At 35.5% G+C, this 24,152-nt stretch overlaps 2 protein-coding genes across 7 annotated transcripts in view; one reads left to right on the forward strand and one right to left on the reverse strand.

Annotated features, from left to right (window-relative positions):
* Nucleotides 1-24,152, forward strand: part of COG5 (component of oligomeric golgi complex 5) — a 182,208-nt gene that overhangs the window by 29,351 nt on the left and 128,705 nt on the right. The window lies entirely within an intron of this gene.
* GPR22 (G protein-coupled receptor 22) lies at nt 2,041-8,337 on the reverse strand. Of its 6 annotated transcripts, none has more exons than XM_027679324.1 (4): nt 8,296-8,337; nt 7,689-7,941; nt 5,629-6,682; nt 2,041-3,650 (listed from the first exon to the last, which is right to left on the reverse strand). In XM_027679324.1, the coding sequence occupies exon 4, from the start codon at nt 3,623-3,625 to the stop codon at nt 2,324-2,326; it is 1,302 nt and encodes a 433-aa protein (XP_027535125.1). In that variant the 5' UTR covers nt 3,626-3,650; nt 5,629-6,682; nt 7,689-7,941; nt 8,296-8,337; the 3' UTR covers nt 2,041-2,323. The 6 variants fall into 6 exon arrangements, with proteins under 6 accessions (XP_027535125.1, XP_027535124.1, XP_027535129.1 ...); XM_027679323.1 differs by lacking the exon at nt 8,296-8,337 and adding an exon at nt 8,089-8,143; XM_027679328.1 differs by lacking the exons at nt 5,629-6,682; nt 8,296-8,337 and adding an exon at nt 8,089-8,143.

Here is a 24,152-nt window from a genome sequence, read left to right on the forward strand (position 1 = left end):
TAAACTTATTTGTGTTTTGTGTTCATTATGATTTCTCTTTTCTTTCTTTTTAAATAAATGAATAATATTTTTGATATAAGAATGCTTTATTGGAAATGATAAGTAGTCAGTGAAATCATGTTATGCCGTTAACCCTCAACATCCCGCTTTCTCCTCCTTCTAGTGTTCAAAATAGAGAGAATAGCTTGAAAGGGAAAGGAAGAAGAGCTACAAAAAAGAAAAAAACAATAGTTTCTACTTAGATATTTTGGGTACATTTCTTTTCAGAAGAACTTATTCCCGAAAGAATGTTTTTGAAGTGATAAATGTAGAGCATATGGGGGAAAAAAAAAGCTTATTGCATAAAACTTCTGCAGCCTCTCAAATAAGGATTTCAGTTCTTGAAGGAAACTAGGAGTAGCTTAGATGAAAACAACACAGTAAATGGATACAGTTGAATGCAGGTGTCATTGGGCTAGTTTTCACAGAAAAGCTGGTGAAATTATATTTGAATATATGTTACACAGTAATTTCAGCTAATCAATTATTATCAATCAGATAACAAAATTTCTAGGTAGAATTTGGATGATCATAAATGGCTATTCTTTGTAGAATATGGAGCTGTAGTATTATTTTTTGAGTGTTCTATTCTGGTAAGCTAAAGCCTGAGCCCAAGTAAACTAAGGTACATTACAAGCACTGGGATTTTTTAACCACAAAACCAGTTTTGGCAATAAACATATGATTAATAATTTAGGAATGTAACAAAAAAGAACCTTTTGTTCCCGTAAAACAACACTTTTTTTCCGTATATGCAACTTCAGAAAAATGCTTCAGAAATCCTCATTTTCTATGTAATAGTCTAGTCAAAGTAGCTCTCATATTCAAGGCTCTGCTCTGCTTTTCTTTTTTTGTATAAGTTAATACTTATTGAGAATTAACCTTTTAAGTATACTGGTAGCTGGTGACACACTGATCAGTATATGTAACAAGACAAGTGAAATCATGCTCATTGATTATGCAGTTTTTTGTTTTGTTTCCCTTTCCTCCCCCCCTTTAACTGGTAACTCATTCAATCAATGTAGCCGCTGTTCATTGAAATTACGAAACTTTTGCGGATGGCATGGTGCAAACAGCTTGTCAAACTTGTTTGGGTGAATATCTTAATTCTTGCTTACAGTGTTAGGGTGGTGGTAACTTCTTAACCTTTCTTGATTCTTCAATGCAGGTTTAAGAAGAAATAGAAAAAGAGAATGTAGAAGAAAGGTATACCATGGTCACCCAGGAAAAACAAGAGTAGAGTAGCTAGCAGTATTGGTGATTGTAACAAAGTAGTTGCATAGCTAGAACTGAACATCATTGAAGGAGAAGTGAAGTAAAAATAATAAAAGAGTTATTGAGAGCAACAAAAATTACCATCATCTTTAGCTGTGGCACTTAACAGCCATATCCTTCTATGTAGATGGATGAAAGTGATTGAAAAATCTCAGTATAAAAGGTCCCCATGTCACACTAGAGGTCTAGCTAAACCCCTTCAGATTTGCATAGGAATGTTGGTTGGTTGTCTTTTAGCATCAAGCCCAACAACTTTCTTGTCCGTGTTTTTTTCCCTCATTTAACCTGTCCTTTGCCCTTAGCCCCTACTGTGTAATTATTCAAATGTAGAAACTGTGGATCTGAGATTGTATACATAAGACTTTCTACTTTTCTTAAAAATACTTTCAATTTTTGGACGAGCATGAATTTTTTCCCCCCATATAAAAAGTAACTGATTCTAAACCATTAACTGAAGGACATCATGTAAATGGCTTTGTCTATATGTGCATGCTAGTCACATGCTGGAGAAATTTGAAATAAGTAGCTATCTAAATATGAGGTCAAAATGTGTCCAGGTTGTAGCTGCATAGCATTCAGAATACCTCTGATCAATACTATTTACGAGTTAAATTTAAATATACCGTATCATGCAAAATGTTGTATTGGTGCTCCAGAAAAGTATTCCCAAGTGCAATTTTTCTTTAAAAATTCCTTTATCCTTACAGAGAAACTGAGCCATACAAATATTTTTAAAAGTTTGCACTTCTTTAAGGCTATTTATTTTCTAAAAAAAGAGGACTTGAATATTTTTGACAAATATACACATGGTGTTACGCTAACAAACAGCCATGCAACATATATCTTACATAATGAAGAAATTGAATATACAAGATCTAATCTATTTAACATACATATTGAAAATATACAGTCTCGCCAATAGTTAAAAAAGTTTTTTTTCTTATTTGGCAGTATTTTTCTACAGTTTGTTCAAATATTCCGTTTGATGTGTTTTGGTGAATACTGAAATCTAGTCAGTGACAACCTGAGGTACTAAACATTTCTGCCTTACTTCATTGTCTTCAAAGGTAATCTTTTTGTTCCTTTTAGGCTCTATCCATGAGTTGTGTATTACAGCATTATTTGGCATGGGATCTGCTTCCACTATTGAAACCACTCGCTTTTTCATCTTACTTTTCAGAACTTTCTGAAACTTTTGCCTTGTGAATGCATAAAGTAGAGGGTGAAATATAGTTGTTCCATATGCCATTACTAGAAAACATAATCTCAACTTTACCAAAAGGTCACTTGGGCCCAAACATAAGATGGTGGTGTTTAAAACAGAAATGGGTGTCCAGCAGAGAAGGAATGTTGAGATAATCAAGAGGGACATTCTGAAGACTCGCTTTTGCCGTTCCCGTCGCTCCCGGTGCCGTTTTACAGCTCGGCGCAGAGCAATTATGACAGACACAGAAGTCCTTACACCAAAGACAACATTTTTCCCTCCACCGCTCTGGGACACATCTGTAGTCTCATGCTGGGTGGTCAGAGAAATAGTTTTTTTCTTTCTGGCTTTCTTCTTTTGTCCTGTTGTAAATCTTGTACCAATCCGAATATTTAGGGCCTGGAGTATTTTGGTGTATGTAATTAGCATTACTACAACAGTGAAGAAAAATATTGGAATCTGAACGAGAATGTGGTAGTACATTCCTAGTTCAGTGTGGTACTCATTTGTACTCACACACAGGAGTGTCTTATTTTCCCAAGTACTTGCACTTCGAAGACTGAAAAAGTTGACTTCAATGAAAGGAATCAGGAAGGAAAAAAGTGAAATGATCCATATTGATGTCATTAATATCACAGCCCTTCCCATGGTCAGAATTCGATTGGCAGGTTTTACAGAGATGTCGTATCGGTCCAGGGTGATAGCAAAGACGTTGATTGCAGTTGAAACGCTTGCAAAAGAGACACAAGCCTCGTGGAAGCAGCAGATGAGAGCAGTGTTACTCTCCAGTGAAAGCAGAAGGATAACTATAGTTAGAGGAATACATCCCACACAAATTATTACATCAAGTACATGAAGGTTCATTGTAATTATGTTACTGACAGAATTGATTAAGTTGGATTTCATACAGTAAAGTACCAGCACGGTGAGGTTGCTGCCAAGTCCCAAAACAATTTCTAACATCAGAAATCCAGTGAGAGAAACTTGAAAGCTTAATGGATATGACAGTGGTCGGTACATGTTGGTATCGATGTCATCAATGGCATCTCGAACTGTAATGTTAGATTCGGACTGCATGTTGACTTCCAGAATGGGGGAGAAACACATTCTTTTGTTGCAGTTGGTTTTTCTCCTGAAAGGTGAAATAAAATATGGAACTATTTGATTTCTTTTTTTAACACTTATTTTAGACAAATCCTGGGGAAGGAGGAGGGAGGAAAAGCAACTATTCTTACCAAACTCTTCATTTACAGTATGTTTAGAGCTTTAGTTGGCATGGACTCAAAAGCCTGAGGATCTAGAATAAGGTCTTTCCTTTTAAAAAGAAAGCAGGATTTGTTTAAAAAAGAAAAAAAAGTGAAAAGCTTCCACTTAAGGAGGCAAGGCTTTGTTTATAGTGATGTGGTTTTTCACAAAAGGCCCATTTGTTGAATAAACTGTACTTGTGCATAGCCTTTGTATTGCTTTGAGGGTCATTTTAGGAGCAGGTTGTTAAGTATTAACAAATTAGTGCTCAAGATCATTTAAAAAAGCTCTTGTGGAAGAAGAAAGTGATAGGAACATGGAGGACTGTTGCTTATGTATCATAAAAAGAACATTTTAATAATTTATGCCAATTAGCCACCTCTTTTTTATGTAATCTACAGTTGTGTTGTGGGCTGAAATGGAAGTTCTATAATTCAGGAGATTTTTACAGAGCTTGATATTTTCTGTTCACTTTTCTCTTTTTATTTTTTATCTACATGTATGATGCTTGCCACTGCAACAATCTTATATAAGTATATAAAATGCAAATTTATATGGGTTTGGGGAAATGGAGTTTATTATAAAATACTACATTTCCTTTTTCTGATTTGAATATTCAATTTCTTTAAGAAATCAGTGCCTACATGGAGTGGCTGAGTATTTAATTTTATTCCGGAATAGATTTAAGAGAATAATTTTAGAAAATAATACTTAGAAAATTGTTCCTTTTGGGTTTTGGTTTTGATTTTTGTTTTGGTTTTTGGTTTTTGTTTTTGTTTTGTTGTGTTTTTTTTTACAAACTGCAGTTAAATCCAGCAGATTTACATACATAGCATGTTTCTCTTAGGAATAAGTGAGGTTCCAAAAAGTAGCATTTGTAACATCTAGGAGATTTTTTATTTTGTGGCTCACCTGCTTTGTTTTAAACATGCTGGTGAGTTGTAAATGGAGCATCTGCACGTAATACCTGATGTTTGCATTGTTTATATTGTCAGGCAGCTCTTGAGTTTATAATTGAGTGAATAAATAAAAGAGATTATTCAATTTCTTGTTATGATACTTGAGGGTTTATTTTTTTTTAGGTAGCTTTAAATTTAAGAGGGGACGTACTTGGCATGAAAATAACTTTGAATGCCGACCTTTGTTCTATTCTGAATACATTAAAATGGATAGCACTAAGGTGAACAAAAATGAGCTCTCTTAAAATGAAAGTATGAATTAAGCACACTTGGGATACAGTATGCAAATGGATTTCATCTGCAGTTCTGAAAAGCCTCAATTGAACAATACTATTAATTGCAAATTGTATGATGAAAATTCTTGTTATTCTTCAATAGCTATTTCACATGTGCCTTTTAAATAAAAAAAGATGTAAATTAGAATGTATTAATCTCAGGTGCGAAATGAAACAAAAAGTATTTCAGAAGCTTTGTTTCATTTCTAATTTAGGCAACCTCTATTCTGTTTATATTAACCCTCAGGAATACGATCTCCTCTATGTATGCTATCCTGGCTGTGAATGGATTTCAGGAAACCATTCCAAATGCATTGCTGGATAAATGAAGTTCTTTTGTATTAGCAAAAGCCAGGAGGAAATCAAAAGCAGATCTGCTAAAACAAATGACAGTCTCACCGTAGCATTATGCCAACTGAAATTTTGTGAAAACAGAGAAGTTCAGATGTGCAGAGTCTTAATGAATAGATTAAACATCACCTCCTTGTTGCATTGATTCTATTTCAGTTAAATAAAAGCAGAAACGTGAAGGCAGGGAGCTCATTTACCCAGCGCATCCATCGCCTGTCTGGGTAAGTCCCTGCTCTCTGCAAGTGCTGAGCAGAGGTGGGGGCATGGACTGCCGACCTACCTGTTCTCTGAGCCTCAAGGGCCTTTCAGATCGTGGCAGCAGCTTGTCATAAATTGATACATGGTGTCACTGAGAGATTTTTGACATGCACTGTAACCTGGAAATCAAATGGTAGCCGGGCTCTTATTTCATTCCTTGCAGGTTTTTTTTCCTTTTTTTTTGTTCCTGCAGTTCAGCGGCAAAAATTTCTGATTAAACACGGGGACTTCTTAATTGCCTCAGATACTTCTACAGAGCAGGGCATATTCTGCGTGTCTGTTCTGAGTTTCAAGCCAGCAATAACAAATAAACCTTCTTTTAAGTGATGTTAATTTCTTTCCCCTGTTGCATTTTGTAGCAGCCTGCTTTTATTTTCCAGGTTTAAAGAGAAATAATTTCTGATCTCTGTTTTCAGAGTGTATGTAGACATCCTTTAGTTTATGGTTGCGTATTTCTTTCTGTAATATTCCTGCTCATTACTTTTGAGTGATGGCTTAGTCAAAGAAGTTGCTATACATCATAAAATCCAGTTCATGTGCTTTGAGAGTAACCATGAGTTACCTAATTTGGTTTATTTTGATTTAAGGAGAATACATAGCATCATAAAATTGAGGGAAAAATATCCATTAGTCATTATGACAAATAAGTTATTTAATGAGTAGTATAGAAAAAGCTTGGTTAAATCTTTATTCAGCTTGCTGGTGAAGTGTGCATATTTTCCTTTTGAGATTTCATGTTTCATTGTCTCTTCATGCATCAGTAGTTTCCACAATTCTGGTTTTAAATTATAAATCCCTCTTTAAGAAATGCTCACCATTTTAAGAATCAATCATTGCACTCTTCTTTTAATGAAAATCTGAGCAGATGTGTTAGTCTTCCATGTATATTGTTGAAGTGTCATGCACGTAAATGGTAATACAAGTGTGTTCCATGTTTTGTTTCTAATTCCTTTATGTCTTAAGAATACATTTTATTGATGCATCCTGCTGCTTGTAGGTCATACAGCTACAAAGATACCCGGTCAACTGCATTCTTCATATTGTCAGTTGTAAAACTGAATTAGTTGCTGCATGCCCTTGTGAAGGGGAGGAAAAAAAAGGTTAAAAGTAGGGCTTATAATTTCAAAATAAAGTAATGCAAGAATATATTTTCTAATATCACTTAATTCATGAATAACAGATCTCTAAAATTGGACCTTACAGTTTACATAGAAAATCAGTTAGTGTGTTCTCTATTTGCTAGTAAAGTCATATTCTTCCTTCAGCTTACATGAATTTAGTTGTTTTGGACAAGTTTCCTGTTCTCTGGATAGTGCAGGTTATGAAAACCCCTGACTAGAAGCAATAACTGTTGGATATAGAGTGTCTGTGACTACAGCTAGAAAATGTAGTTTTATAGCTCTGGTGAGCAGGTAGTTTATACGTACAACTCTCTTGTCTTTTAATGAGAAACTGAACACAGTTAATGAGCCTTATAGGAAATATGCTTTTGGTTAATTTGCACACTGCTACAATTCCCTTTCTTGAAATAAATGTTCAGCAAATCCATGCTCTTAGTAAATGGCTTGAATATACAGGATAATGAAAGAAATGAGTTTAAAAGAAAACAACAAAAAAGGGAGATTTCTTAAGCAGAGATTAGTCATATTAGCCAACCTTCATAAAACAATAAGTATACACTAATTACAGACTATCTGATCCTTCGAAGAGTAACTGAATAAATCTGAAGCATATTTAACTGCCAATATTTGGAAATACTGCTGAGGGAAGAAAAACATATTCCCAATTGCATTATGTGGTTGTTTTCCCAATACTGTATGAGCTTAAACTGTACTGTCTTTATGTTGTATGAACAAAACAGCGTCTTAATATTCTATAAGACTTTCATACAGAACAACATTTTTCTACCATTGTATTTTTAATGGGGAGAGGGAAATAGCACTTGAATATTTCCTGACCTCAAATATAACAATATATCAGTACTTAATATAAGTTGAATCTGATCTCTTGCTTTTTTCTCCTGTTTTTTAATTTTGTTAAATGTTGCTTATTCTGTATACCATAATAAGGAACAGATCTTACCTCCACTAAAGATTTGGTAAATTCTCGATGCAGGTGAAGCAGTTCCAGGTTGGAGGGATTCATTTTGTTCACTTGTTAGCAGAGTAGAAGGGAAAGAGGGTAATAAGCATATCTTCAAAAAATGACCTTAATGAAAATTTGTGCCTGTACTGTGCCATTGTTTCAGCATACTGCTAATGTATACAACTGCTTTAGTTCTGGTTTACAGGCTGCTGCAGTCTCCCACTCTTCCTACGGTAGAATCAATAAGCATCTGAAAATGCATAATGAAAGTAATTTAACATACTGAAGGCTTCTTGTCTCCAGAGACACCACTGAGATTCAAGCTTTCTAAAAAAGAAGAGCAGTGCTTCTGAGAGGAAAGCTTGCGATGGGCAGCTTTTGCAGAATGACAGCCTACCTTGTCGCTTCTCCTCACTGCAGAGAGATGCAGTGCATTCACTAATTTTGATTGGTCAGTGATGTTGGGCTTAAATTGTGCTTCATATATGGGATTGATGCCCTCCCTCCCCCCGATTTATATAAGGATTCTTTTATAAAAGGACTAAATTTACAAATGATTTATGAATTCTGGAATATATTAAGGGTATGCCTGTTTTATTTTTACCTTTTCACTCTTTACTTTGTGTACACTGGAAACCACATGACACTGAAAAAAAAAGGATTAAACGTTTATTACTTAAAAAGCTTCCAACAATCTATATTTGAATTTGCCTGCTTTCCATTTCTGAGGGTTTTTGGTGGCTTGGGGTTTTTCCAGTTTTTGTCCTAAGAACATCTCTGAAATAATGCTGCTTCTTTAAGCCATGCTGGATCTCACCTTACATGTTTGTATGCAAGTGGTCGCCTAGGTCTTCTGTTCAAGAAATTATTTTCAGCACAACTTGGTACCTGCATGTATATTAGAAAAATTAATGTTAGGATTCACAGTGATTATTCAGACCCTTAAAATGACTTGATAATTTAGTTAATTCATGAATCAGAAAAGAATGATTTTTAGGATCCATCACCATGTACAGTGTATGTATAGTGGTGAATGTTGTTAATTTTGTTGAAATGTTAACTTCTAAAAAAAAGTCTTGTCTGTTCCTCATGAATTTTGCTAAAGACTTAACAGGTTTTTGTAAGGATGTCTTACATGATGTTCTTGACCTTCACTTTGCAGGAGGTGTCTTCATTTTCACTTTTTGTTTCATAACTTATTTCTGAGTCTGTTCTATCAGTATAGACAATGCTCACAACCACATAATGAGAAATGTAGCACAATATCTGTTCTGACTAGTACTTGGCTAAATAAACCTTGGGAATAAATTCAGTATAAATCCCAAAATAATATTTTTAAAAATCTGTTTGCTGAAACAAGTAGTTAAAAATACCTGAGTATAAAATGTTCTATGGATAGTTTTTAGTCTCAAATGAGTATGGGGAGTGTGGGGCTTTTTCTTTTTTTTTTTTCTTGTTTTAAAAGATTTTTAATTTTTTAAAAAAATTTGATAAAGTATTAAATATTAAAGCAGGGTTCTTAAATAAGCATTTATTAAGATGGCAGTTTGGGTCAAATTTTGATGGGCTCCTTTGTTTTTAAGTTGTTAATGCAATTATAAAATGCATTTGTGTAACTCAGACGTGTTTATTTTTTCTCTTTACTTTTTTTTTCAGACATCGGTCCAATATGTTATTTATCTTTAGGTAATGGCATACTTTATTTATTTTTTAAGATGGTTGCATATCCATCTAGCATGCTTCCTGTTCTGTACTCCTTTACATTCAGAAAATATGTAAATAAAGGTTGCAGAAACTTTGAACAAAGATCAGTAGGTACCAGCTGGCTATGCTGAGTAGCAACTGATTGAGCCCTTTGAACTGTCCCTGTATCCTCTACCTCCCAAGAGCTTGAAAGCAGTGATACCAGCATAGCTCTAAAGGGTTGATGTGATAAAGAGGATTCCTGAAATGTAAGCGTAAATACTAATATATTAAAGAGGTTTACTTGCTTCACTTTCAGTGACTTAGGATAAGTAAGGAAACCTGTCTAATTTAAACAGATGAATCTTCATCTCCCTTTCTAATTCTTCAGTGTGTGCCTGAACAAAGATGGAGGTATTGGATGAACTGTACTGTTAGGAAGAAAAAGATGTACACACGGAGGAAGATTGTAACAGGATTTTGGATACAGCATGGATATATGGTTCAAACACAGGCAAAAGGGTCACGAAAGACTACCTGTATCACAGGAGGTGATATTGGCAGAAGTTTTATCTGCAGAAAGTGTTTGAGAGAAATGATAAGGAGCTGAGTTGTGAACATATATTAAGCTTGAGTTTTCTGGAGAGAAAATCAGGAAAAGAAGCAGTACCATATGGAGGCAATCAGGAGTAGGTGGATGGGTAGACATGCTTATAAGCCATTGCTGTGCAGATGCTAGTTAAGATGGTGTGAACAGATGACATCATCCTCAAAGGGTAGATAGGGAAGAGTGGGCAAAAAGAGCCATGTGCAGGCACCCAGCATAAACAGAAAAATGTGCTGTTCTTATACCTGTTTCTGTGTCAGTACAGAATGGAAGAGAAAGAATTTGCCTTGTATTTTGGCTTTTAGGGTAGTGAAAAGTGAGGTGAAAGGATAATGAAAAGATAGAAACATCAGGGAACAGCAGGAGTCCTGAACCGGGAGACTGATGGTGAAAGGTCTTAGGACTGAGAATGGCAACACAAGGGGAGAGGGAGACCCAGATGGTGACAGAGAATAGAGCTGTGAAGGGTTGAGGCTGCTGGGTCTGATGTGGGGGGAAAATAAATGCAGAGGCAGGAGCTTGAAGCAGAGTGGAGCATGAGGGAACAGAGGCAAGTGCATTTACATAGACAATGAGTACACAGGGGTAGAGAGAATGGCAATTGCGATAGCATACACCCCTGTAGTACTTTTAATTCAATTCAGGAGTCATAATTATCTGTTAGAATATGTTCTGCTTTGCTGGGAGCAGGAAGTCCAAAAATACGGAAGTCGTAGAGTATTTCTTGGTACTCTTCCACCTTTTATCTACTGTCTTACTTTCTACACAGAGGAAGTAGTGTCCTAGCATTGACTGTTACTGCATTCCAAAATGGTGGTAGGCCATCTGTAGATCTGGAGGTCTAAACTCTGCTGGGGAGTTGCTAAGATCACCTTGAATGCAGCTTCTTGCATTACAGTGTTTTAAATAAGCTTACTTTGTTAAAAAGACTCATTAGGATCACAAAGTCTAGCAGGGCCAAATGAAGTACCCAATTCTAATGTTTGCTATCAGAGTCCTTGATTTTGGAGCTTTAGCATTCTCTTAATGCATTTTAGGTTTTAACTTTACATAAAACCTACCGCAAACTATCTTAACATCCAGATGTCCCGGGCGTTCATGAAGATCTTTATTGGCACAGTTGGGAGACTCTGTCTGCTCACTTCCCTTGTTCTCTGCATTGTTCTTTTTTCAGTTTCTATGATTATGCCCCCTGAATGCTTCAGCAGCACTTTCTTTCTTTGTACTGCATGTCTTGTTTCCTAGCCTGAATCTTGCTGCTCATTTGGTGACTGTTTAGAATTTTACTGCTTCTGGGTCTAAAAATGTCATGTATTCTCATATTTGCAAGAGACTTGGGCTCCTAACTCATACAAATTTTTTTGTGCCACGTAATGTCTTTAGAGCTTGAATTACTTTTGAAAATGAATATCGGGTGATTTTGGACATCTTGCCCTGGGGTTGTTATTCAGCATTATTTACATGGTGCATCTGCACAGTTCCAGCTGGATAGATCCTTCTGTACCTTGCACTTACCTACTCTGGGCAGTGTGATGCCTAATTCTAACATAGCTCTTCTGGATATTTTATGGTTTATATCTGTTCTAGCAGCTTGTGATCCATATCTAAAACATGTTTCTTACCTTGTTGCATCTTAGTTTCCTCAATAGTCAGTTGCAAAGAACTTTGTTAAATGTTGTTGAAAATCCATATCAGGGAAAAAAAGCAGTGGATAATAGCTGTTTGGGTTTGGGAGTTGCACTGATGTGTCCTTGTTATCCTGAATCTGTAAATGTGTTCTGCTTTACCTGATACTGAAATTATGGCTTGCTGGCCTGGATCATATTGCAGCATGCTTTTATGTTGAAAAGGTGTAAATCTGATTCTCGTGCAGTACACAAGTTCTAGTCATAAAGGTTTTATTATTATTTAAGAATGATATGCTGAATAGATGACAAAAAAGTCTGCTAGAATTTGTATATAAGTACCAGTCTGAGTCAGAAATAACAGTCTTTTCTTTCTTTTGGCACAAGTACTTTATTCTCATTTCTTTATTCTATCAAGAACTGTTCTAAGGCTGTTATTCCTTTTCTGTAGTAAAGACTGACATCCACAAAATTAATTTTCCATTCAGTGTCCTATTCTTAATGCTTATTTTTTCTCTCTTATTGTTGATTGCCATACAGCTTGCTTTGTTTTGTTATTTTTCTGTAATGACTTATTTAGGTTGGGTTTTGAGTTTTTTCGCCTTTCTTACCTCCATATTTCCCTTGTCAGGAAACAGTCTTACACATAGGACATTGTTGATCTTGATTTCTCCATTTTAGAATTACATCCATAGAAAAATCTGGATTTTCCAGATTAATTATAGGTTGTTTCACTGTGCTTCCTCTTGTGTTTGCAAAGATGAAGACCTTTGGAAGCAACGCAAAGGCGAGTATTTTTACACTGATATTAAAATATATTATACATAAACCATATATATAAAATACTATAATAGTATATATATTTTGTATTTTTCTATGTAATGTATGTAAATTCATTTTTCAAGATTCAGAGTTCATGTTAGCATAGCAGCCTGAGTACGGAAAAGTTAGCTACTTATGCCACGAAATAAGAATGTCTTATAAGATTCATTTGGGTTTGTGTAATTGTTAGGCATAGGTTATTTGTTCAGTAGTATTCCATGTTAGTTCAGCTGTTGACCTTTTCAGCACTGGCAGGTTCTGTACTCATGAGGAAATGTGTAAGTTACAGAATGCCCTTTAGCTATTTAGACTGAAACTGTATCTTCTTTTAGTTTTGCACGACAAGGTGATACCAAAGAAGAATTGCAAAACCGGTGCTGGTTATCATTCATATGTAGAGAAAGTATCCTTTTCATATCATAACAATAAATTTGGTGAAGTGATATAGCTAAATCACAGTCTTGGTGTATTATTGCACAATTATTTCAGTGAAAAGAAAAAAGTATTATCAGTTATTCTCAGGAAGAAAGGATGGCTGGTAAATTTAATAGTAATTTAAATAACATCAATCTGACTCCAGCTTTTCCCCATGGAGGTGATTTGTCCTCTAGTATAAACATTCATAGTTAACGGTGCTGCATCTCGTAGTAGTTCTTGGCAAAGCTTTAATTAACTGTAAAATTGAAGATTTTTTTTCATTTTTCTTTAAAAATTGTAATATTGCTGTGAATTTAGTTTTTCCTTCATTAAAATTGTGCTTTGACTACTCTGAGAATTTGAGAGATTTCTGTTTTTGTAAAATATTCTTAGCTCTAAGTTGGCAGTTGTACTGAGTTCTAGTGAGGGTTTCCATATTATGGAAAGGCTTTTGGAAGTTCTGGCATCATATAATTTGCATTGCTTTGAACATACAAAGAAAAAAGCCACCTGCTTGCGTTGTGTGAGCTTGTGCAAGTGGGCCTGAAAGAACGTTGATTCCCAAAGTTGGAAAGTAGTTTAGCATGGTAGCTGGAATGTGCTGGAGCTGGAGTCCTTACCCTGTGTGACTGTAGAATGAGGAAGTACTGCCTTATGGTTTGAAGTCCCAGATGGTTGCTTTCCTTGCTTTCATCAAGATATTTTGTATGTTGGAAGAAGTTTTTGGTATTATTCCCTGCTGCTGTGTGGCTGTGTCTCCAAGTCGTAGCTCCTGACAGCTCTGTGCTAGTGCATCGCAGATCAACATCGATATAGACATGTCAGTAAGCTTTCTGCCTGGCTTATTATATAGTGCACTGGATTCACTGGTAGCTGAGCTTAAATGCAGGGTTTAAACTTCAGGATCTGGTTCAGGATTCTCCATCAGATATCTTTGTTGCTGTGAATGTCATGCCTAGCCAAGTATGTGGGATGGGCAGCTGTAGCAGCACTAGATACCCCATTACAATCCCCTGATGCAGGAGTTGGGTTACAAACCTTCCTGCTGTAACAGCAAATCCCTTATGTGGAATTGCTAATTTAAAACAAAGTGACAAAAGATGAGGGTTTTCTGTAGAGTTGTTCATCAGAGATCTTGGATGGACTTCGCTTCTAGTAATTTTTTAAAATTGGAAGGGAGTACCATTTTCTCTTAATTAAGACAAACTGTTCAGATGGCATGCCTAGTAGTGACAGTTCTTCTAGCTGAAATCAAGAGACAAGTCTTATGATCTCAATTGCCCATGAGTAAAGAGTGAACACAACATGAATAGGTATCACATAAATTGTGTCCCTTTAATTTTGTTAAGATCACCCACAGTGTAAGGTTTACTACTAGGGTGACTTTATACATTGCAGTTTTGCTCAGCTCCTTGGCTGGTTTGGTTTGAAGAGCTACAAAAACGATGTGAAAAAGATCCAGTAGGCTTACTACCCTTAAAATCAAAGTTCAGTGACCACACACAGTAACTCTGCATGTTTCTACATAATTGCAGTGACAGGAGCATACTTTGCTTTCTTCTGGCAACAAAATAAAATCTATGGATGGTAGTTAGATTCCCTTTCTTCTTGCGAATGACAGGTGTAAGTGGTTAAAACCATGTCAGCCCCTGCATCCAGTTCAAGTGTAGGAAGTTGTTCACATCAGTCTGATAGAGGTGAACTAAGTTAGTGCAGTGTGTTGGATTCACATTTACTCTGCTAAAGAAAGTACTCAATTGATGTGCATGTTGATCTAAATTGAGATTTATGTTGGTATCATGTTCAGTTTATTTTCTTTCTTCCTCTGTTGTTTGGGTTCAGTCATTTTCATAATCTGTATCCGTAATACAGTTAATTTTTTTTAATTGATTATTGAAAAATACCTCTTATTTTCTTCAGTGGATAAGTGAAGGAGAAATATAATACCCATCATATTTTCTGGGGTTTTAAAAAACATGTATATTGTAGCTCTAGAGTCTAACATAAATACCTAATCTATGTTAAAATGCATGCATATGCATGCATATGAAGAGCTAATTTTGTCTGTGAAGCCTTTCAAATATCAAGGATTTTTGTACCTAAACCATAGTTTCAGTTTTTTTCCATCTTCTAAAGTATTTTTAACTTTACTGCATAATTGTTGTCTTTGAAATCACTTACTGTAATACTGAAGCAAACCAGAGCTTGTATGAAAAATGCTTTCATTTGCTATTTTTTGGGAGAAGGCTGAGAGCAGTAGTGTCAGTGGTATGTACGAGAAAGGAAATACTGTTTTGTTTTGTATGTAGTTGATGCCTGGAAGTGGCTTTGCAGTCATTAGGCTTGAAGCCTACATTTTGTTTTGCTAATAAAATCTTGAGAAATTGAAAGTGGTTGGAAGTGTAACATTTTTATTACACTGATGGATGATGAACAAATACATGTTTATGGAGAAAAAACTTGTCAAATTCTTCATCATCCTTCACTGTGTAATACACTAATCTGTGTAATAAATTAAAAAGTATAGGTAAAATGAGTTGCAGTGATAGGAGCTATGAAGTGTAGTTGGAGTAAGAAAGAGGAAGAATGATTTGCATTATTTCTTGCACCTTTCAAGGTGAGAAGCTTCACTATTACTAGGTAGGCTGGCAACTCTTCAAATTGATAGCTTTGGTTAGGAGCTCCTGGAGGAAATGTGGAAGATGGAATATAGCAACTGAAACAACCGATCAACAGGAAAACCACGTGAGTTATTACATACTGACTCTGCCTGTTACCATGCTGTTTTTCTAAAAAAGAAATTGCCGTTCTGATACAAGTAGAGGTCTCTTCTAGTTCTCATTCTTTCCACAGTAGATACGGTGCCCAGTGAGAAATTACTCCGTCTGAGAGACAGCTGGATATGGAGAACATTATTTCTCTTATTAATCAAGCAGATTAGTTTTAATGTGAGGAAAGAATAAAAGGAAAGGAGAGTCTGCCCTTTGAAAGTGGTTACTATTTTAAGCTTGCTGGTGGTTAGATTGGAAATGTTTTTCTTTAAAGTTGTTTAATGTTGTAATACCTTTTCTGCTGTCTTGCTCTTGAAGGAGAAACAAAAACTCAGCCAGCCTTTGCTGTTCCCCCCCACCAGGGCAATTATTTTTTTCCCTGCAATTTTTTCATATGTTCTTCAGAAACTTACTTTGTTCACTGCCATCAAAAATTTCTAGGCATCTACCTGTTTATTGGATTCTTGCTAATACCCTATTTAACACTCCCACTCCAAAATCTTTAAGCTGGCATTATCACAATAAGCAATACAGGTCTAGGGTAGAATACTTCAATGGGGATTTTCCGGTGGTTTTTGAGTGCATCTGTATGTAAGGACTTTATGGCTCTCAGTTAAATGCATACCCTGATAAATGTTACAGGCTGTGATGATAGTGAGTACTTCAGACAGTTTGTGAGAGTATAAAAGCCACTCTCAGTAATCTTGAAGCCTGTAGGCAAAGCAGCTATTGCAGTGTACTTTGTGGCAATAAAGATTGATATTAGACACAGAAGTTTTGTTTGTATTCAGTACCCTTAATCTAGAGCAAATTTATATGGACAGTTAGAGATAGTGGATTAGCATTTAAACTAAGGATTTTAGCTGCTTGTCCAGTGTCCATGACCGCAGTGCCTGAGCATCCTGTATCTGCTTCATAGTTTCTCTTCACATTATTCTGTTTTGTAGAAAAACAGTTCAGTTCTGTGCTAGAAGCCTAGGGCGGATCTGGAAAGTCTGTCTGTATTTCATGAATCTATCCAGTCTCTATAATACAAGACCAATTTCTTTCTGAAGAATGGACAGACTATAGAAATTTTCCACATTTATTCTCTTAACAGGTCTTTAAGCACAGATTTTTTATGTCTAACTAGACTTGACAAAGAAAGTTAAGCCAAGGCAATGCTTTGGAGTAATAAGGAGAGAATTGGGGTTTGAGTGAAAAATAGTTCATCTATCTATCTCTCAAGACATTAATTTATTTTTTCTAAAGTAAAGTAATGTATTGGCAAAGTCAGAATATAAATTATTTCTTGCACTAACTTTACTTCTATCTAAATTGCTTTAAGCCCTCAACTGCATTGGAAGGGAGGTAGGAGAGCAAAACAAACCTCCAGAACATGCAAATAATTAATGAGATTTTAAAAAACATATTGATGAAACACTATAGAATTCTCTACTTCGTCATCCAGCTTTTTGAAATTAAACCCTCCCCTCCCACATCTCTAAAGAAACAGGCCTTGCAGTATGCATGGAAGATTATTAAACACAGGACAAAAATACAGAAACCTGTTTGGAGAATATTTCACCTGGATTTTGACTTTGGGGAGTTGTTGCTTCCACCATCAACTAGGAATTTAAGGGTAAATATACTTGATAAACAAAACCTATAAACATATAGGACCTATATGTTAAACAAATCAATATTATGAATGGAACAAACTGGTTATAGTGCTTTTATGTTTGGTACTTTGGGTTATGCCATACTGAAAAAACCTTTTCATTATTATGTAGGTGCTTTGTATTTTGGTGCATTTCTGCTTCTCTTATCCTTCCCAATACCACCTGTATCTTACATGTTTGTGAGATGTGGCAGGAGGAAGAAGAAAAGATGCCTATTTAGGATGAGCTGGGCATGGAGTTAGTAGCATGAATATTTGATGAGAACTAAAGGAGTCTCACGCAAGGACAGGGAAGTTGTGAGAATTGCTGTAAGGGTGACTGAACTGCTCTTCAGATTTCTTTATATAGGCTTCATATAGATCATTTTTTAATGATATTTTTCTATAAATGGACTAAGAGTGTTGAGTGTTGAATTTTATGATCGCTTTTGTACAAAACTGCTAAGAGCTTGACTTGTAAACCTTGCTTTAAGTTTTTGGGATTTTGAAAAAATTCTTCAGCAATATCAATATTTCTTCACTTTGGTATCACAATGTAATTCCGTTGGGTACGATTGCCATGTATGGCAATTTGCTGGATAGCATCCTGTGATCAGCTGGGCACAAAATTGCCTTGAGTAGATTTGCACATCCACAACACAAAGAAATGAGAATGCAAATGGGATTGATCCCAAAAATTTCATGGACCAGCAGCTGCAGAGAGAACTGTGGACTGTAGAGAGTCCACATAAAATTGCTAATCTGTAATTTTAAATCTTTGTTTAAATCTGTGATTACGATGCAAAGTTTATTTTTCTCTTTCTGTGCTTGCCTGAAAGCGTCTGTATTTTCAAAGTATGTTTTAAGATTGCCGAGAGCTGCTAGTCATAGATGATGAAGAAATGAATTCACCAAATCACTAATCTTTTTAATTTTTTAGATTCTTTTTAGAAATACATCCAGCTGATATAATTTAATATTCTGTTTTTGTGCAGAATCTTGGCTAATGCATCTGTTGAATGAATAAATAAATGGGAAGAAATGCAGTTTAAATTCTGGCAAAACCTATTTTTATTTTTTGCTTGTAAAATTGGCAGTAATATTCTACACTGGGATAGCATTATTGGTTACTGACACAGTGGAATAATAGTAGCAGTTAGAAATAAATTTGATTGTAGTTGAATTTTATAGCTTGAGCTTTTATTTATTATTTTTAAGTAATTTTAGCACCTGCAAAATAATGCAAGGTTCTGGTTTCTCATTTGACAAATATTATACATTCACAGATTAATGTATAGCTTCTAGTCTCCACTGATTACTATTATCTAGGAAGTGCTTGTTAGATGTTAAAGCAGTGAACACTGAGCAGGTCATAGATTGGGCCAGCCTGTTCTTTGACTGAGACTCAAGAAAGCAACCAGGCAGCTATTGTATTGTATTGTATAAAAAAATGTATTCCTTTGACTGCCTTTTGTCTTTTGAATTCCTACTGAGTTAGTAATTTATTTATTTGTTTTGATATTTGAATGATATTTGAGCTTTTAATGAGGAAATTCTGTTATGCTGATTGTGAGAGAAGAAAATCGTATCCCAATAGTTTTAATTGCAGTACCCAACTCTTTGCTGTTCAGTTTAGCTGATAAATACTGGGCTGCTCAAAATGCCTGCTGTGTCCACCTCCCAAGGCCTTCTCAGCACTGTTCTGGATCCTCTACCAAACCTGGGATTTTGGGGTACTGATTCAGCGGGCACAAAACACTCTGGGTTGCTCTTGAGAAAATCTGTGATTGCTTGACTTGATTAAAACTGCTGTCACCACTGCCACTGACAGGCAGCGCTCACTGCGGGGCTGACTTGTACAGCTGAACAGTGTGCACAGACTTGTTATCCTGTAACTCCTGTGATACCTATACCATGGTTATATTTTGTGTGAATGTGTATATGTATATAAAAAAGTATATAATATTTTTAAAATTGAGTTAATTCTCTGGAAGTGGTATGAATTTGCACTCTTTCTGGCAACAGAAACAGTATAAGCATTCTCCTAATGGAGATTCTCCAGTGCATAATGCATTCTCCGAAGTGGAATCCTACTTGCAAAAAGGTACCAAGAAGGAATGCTGAATTTAAGATAATTTACCCTTAGCCCAGAGGCTTTCCAAAATGAGCTTTTCTCCAAGGATGGGTCTGCTGCAATGGCAATGGAAAAATAAGTTCAAGCCGTAGTTTGAGTGGATTTTGACTCTGGTTTTATTTATTTGCACAATGGTGATAATTTTTTCTCCTCTCTTCCAATTAGCAAAGTCTTTCTTTTGGCATTTCTTCTGCTTAAATGTGTCAGAAGTAGTATCATTATCTATGTGAGGATTGGGAAGGAGAAAAGACAGACGCAAATCTATTTACAATACTAGAATCAATCTCTGCTGAAATTTAGATTTTTGTACTAATGAAGTAATGTCATTCCTGTCTTTTTATGCTTTTAATCTGAAATAATGTCATAGAATCATAGGTTCATTAAGGTTGGAAAAGACCTCCAAGATCATCAAGTCCAACCTTTGACCAAACACCACCATATCAGCTAAGCTACAGCACTAAGTGCCACGTCTGGTTGTTTCTTGAACACTTCCAGGGATGGTGACTTTACCACCTCCCTGGGCAGCCTGTTCCAATGCCTGACCACCCTTTCATTAAAGTAATTCTTTGTGATTTGGGATTTTCACTTGTGTAACCAAGCCGGTTCCTAAAATTTAAAAAAAATTACATAGTTGAAAGTGTAAGAAAGGTCTTTTCTTCACCTTTCCCACTTTGGTAGACTTCATAACTCTCCATTTCTTCTCATGGGTAGAAATAAGTCAAAGAAAAAAAAACCTGGGGAAAAATTAATTAATCGGCTGGGCATAGATGAATCATTGGACAAAATCCCAGGACAGTATTAGTAAGGAGACAAAGAATGATGCTTCTGTTACAACACTGTTCACAGGACTTGTGTGGTAAACTGGATTTAAATATGAACTTGTTACTTGGACAAGTTACTTGGTGTTCAACTTCTTCCCTTTATAAAAATGCTTAAAATGGTAGCCAAAATTGCTGTAAGATCCAGAGATGGGAACTGTAGGCAAGTGCTGTCTTCTAAAAGTTATTAAAAAAATGCAGTCTCTATCATGTTTGAGCAATTTTACAAACTGCAACCTTGCATGATGAATGAAAAGTAGTAGGAAAAATCATTTCACTTTCAAGCTTCATGCATCAAATGCTCTTTTAAATCTCATGAGAAAGTGCTGTAGCAATTGCATCTGAATGTGGTCCTTTCCTTTCCTTAACTATTTAAAAGGTGAGCATCATTGGCTGTGTAAATATACAGCTTTAAAGACCTGAGGAAAAACTACTGTGAAAAACAGAATCTGGGTAGACTCAAATACTGCAACTTCAAGACAAGATTTTAAACAGAATGTACTAGAACTAGTTTTAAGTAATTCTCCCTTAATAATAATAAAATATACAAATCTCCATGGTACCCCACCACCTTTGTGGAGAAAATGGCAGTAAGGAAAAAATTTCCACCGCTCAAAGGATCTTTTACAGTTACAATTGTTAAGAAAAAAATTACCAGTCCATGAAACTCACATAAAGTTTCTCTCTCATTATTTATTAAATATTAACTTGTTTGAAATGTAGACTGTCTTTCATCATTACCTACAGAGTAGCACTTTACTCATACTTGAAGAAGGAAACATCTGAGTGTAAACCATTCTGTGTAGTTGCACATGGTTTAAAAATTATCTGAAAACATTATATTTTCTCTGGCTCTTTTTAGACTTTCCTTGCTTGAACTTATGTTAAAGTAAGCATGACTGAAGAAGTGGTGTTGAAGTCATGTTCTCCTTTCTGTTTATAATCTAGATATGATCTTTGATACATCAAAAAATATTAATTATTGCACTAGTACCCATAATTACTAGAATGAATTCTCTGCTGCCTACCTCAAGCTTAAAAACCTACTTTTGTAGTTGCTCATGGTAATATAAGAGACAAAATTATAATTCTGCCATTGTGAGTGTAATGAATACTGCTCCTATCTGTATTACCAAGGCGCACACATCTCTCTGGTGAAATGTAAAGCATGATGTTGACTTTCTAGTAAAAAAGTAAGTATTACAGGTAATTCTCTTATTGGTGTGTGCAAAATGTGAATAAATCGGATCTATGGTAGAATTTTCTTTATTTAAAGTTTCTGTCATACTGTTATGCCACACTTGCAGTTAAAATAGTTATGCATTGAGTTATAAGTAGAGTGATCTGGTTCTCAGACTGAACATACCAGGCTGGATTTTGAATCAATTAGAGCATTTTTAGGTCTGGAGAAGTTTATTTTTAATCTCCAAGGGAATTCAATAGGCAAAGATATCTGACAGTTTCTACTTTATGTTTATTATAACTATATGTCGTCTTGGACAAATCCTTTTTTACCTTCATTTGTGGACGGATTAAATAAATCGGCAGCTTGCTTAGGTTCAGATAGAATCTAAGAAAAGCAAAAAGAAAAGGCAGTTCTGCCTTGGAACATTACTGCAGCCCTTTCACCCATCTGTGAATTGCAGTGAATGACACTTTTTTTTCTTTTTGATCTGAAACTTTATTTATAAAATAATGGTCTACTGTTCTATAGCAGCACAGAAATCGGGGTTATGAAGCTGATTCAGAGAAAGGGTAGATGGAAAGAAGAACTGGTATACATACCTGTAGAAGGAAAATAGTTATGCTGCTCAGTTTCCCTGGATAAGATATCCCACTTGAGAAGGCACGAGTGCAGTGATCCCACACCTAGGGAAGTTCTCTGAATTCTTGCTTGGAAAATAACAAGTCATTGAACTCCTGAAGTTTCTTTGCTCGAGCTTCTGTTTCTAGCCCCAGTTTCAGGTTTGAAAGTCTGAGCTGTGAAAGTTTTGGTTCACCGGTTTCACAAATTCTGAAGTGCTACTTATTTAAGGCAGGTTGAGGTAGTTGCACCAATGTATTATGTAATGTTATACTCAAAAAGATTCTCCACACCAAGGTACTCAAAAGAGAATTTGGTTTACATTGCTGTGTTGTAACACATAACAGGTGACCTACTTTAGTACTTTCTACAAGGGAACACAAAGAACAACACTATGTTTATGTGCTTTGAGATCTTCCCACACATTTCTCTGTCCTTTCTTTCTTTAGGTTTTTCTTCCTTTTTTTGTATTCTATGCCCAGAAATGAGAGATTGAAATAAAACAACTTAACAATTTTTTCATTTGATTGGTGTACAAAATGTGCATAAATTTCTGTATAATGTAATCCTAAATATTCATTTTCACATTTCTTTGAAAATAAAAAGGAATTTTTTTTTTACATCCGTGTCTTACAAATACCTCTGTAATTGTTTGAATTTTAGGGGTTTTTATATATCTCATATAATTTAAAAAAAATTTTTAAAGAAATTTTTGGATCTTTTTATTTAGTTTTTAGGGTTTTTTTCTTGGCAAGGGAGGAACTTGACCTCTGCATGATTGACTGTGAAAAATGTATTATTAAAATTGATACATGCAAAATGCTATTAAATGTATAGCTCTAATAACACTTTTCCCCTTGCACTGGCCTTTTCTACTTTGTAATGAAACATACTATTGTAACCAAGTCAGATAGCATAAAATTTTCAGGCAGTAATGTTTTCCAGATTCGTGGCATCTGTTCAATTGGCGTTTATGAAGCACTTTTAGATACTGAGATGAATGAGGCTGTGAGATGTGTGTGTGAGATGGCACTGTTCGAAGGAGCAGCATGTCTAAATAAATGCATCTTGGACTTCTATAAATTCAGTTGTACACAAACCATCCTAAGTAAAATAGCCTATGAAAAGCAAAACATAAGCATTCAATTCCTTGGATGCCTTTTATTGGGAGAACAGGTTTGATAAAGGCACAATATGTTGCAGGCTTTATTTCACAGTTCTGCCAACACGAATCCAATCTGAGCTAGAGCACAGCTGCTATTCCTGCCAGTCCTCCTCTCTCTCCTGATGGAGCTTGATCAGCGTTCTTTGTTTTCTGTGTTCTCTTAAAACGAACGCTGTTTAATGATCATCACTAATGAATTAGTGATGTCCTGTTCAGGGACTGTTATTTATAGAGTGCTTCCCCCCAGCATTAAAATATTCTTTACTGACACAGTATAGGGTAAGGTAATGAGGAAAAATAGATGTGAAGTTGAAGATGGATTGTGATGGATAGAAATACATAGAGAAAACTAGATGTTCTTACAACAATTGTGCTATTCTTTTTATCCCTGTAACACAGTTACTCCTCCTCCGCCCCCCACACAACAGATTTGTAATGAAAGAATAGAATCTTGTGCAGGCTGCAACTCCCAGAGGTAAAACCCACAGTACTAGACTTCCATCTGTATAGCCTATTTTGTTTCAGAGAGATTTCATTTAGTTTTCCTTGGTTAAATTAGTCTGAAATGCTGTCTTTGCAAGTTCATTAAAATTATTCTATAATGGGTGTCTACTGTAGTTTTCGAAGTTTTGTATTCAGTTTCTTGGTGGTGGTTCTTGCTATTTACCTGATGTTCTCGTCATCCTTTCTGCCATGTCCCGATATCTGTCTTGTTCTCTTGCCTTTGCACTCGCCTTCATGGCCAGTAGTGTTACTCCTGACCTGTTCTCCATAGAAGTCTCTTTCTCCCTCCTCTCCCACCCCCATAATAAAACACTGGAGTAAAAAAAGTCACCTGTTTTAGTTACATGTAATTGGAGTGGGGAAAGGAATCCTCTTTGGTTGAATAATATATTTTTAGAGAATTTAAGAAGATTATTTCACCAGAATACTTATCTGTAATGTTCACATTTACCAAACATAGCCCTTACTGATT

The sequence above is a fragment of the Neopelma chrysocephalum genome, unplaced genomic scaffold (genome assembly GCF_003984885.1).
Source record: "Neopelma chrysocephalum unplaced genomic scaffold, ASM398488v2 Primary Assembly neopelma1_45, whole genome shotgun sequence".
Classification (NCBI taxonomy): Eukaryota; Metazoa; Chordata; class Aves; order Passeriformes; family Pipridae; genus Neopelma; species Neopelma chrysocephalum.

Bases quoted from the DNA above. Each gene is read 5' to 3' on its own strand.
- GPR22 (XM_027679324.1), bottom strand. From the start codon at position 3,625: ATGTGTTTCTCCCCCATTCTGGAAGTCAACATGCAGTCCGAATCTAAC.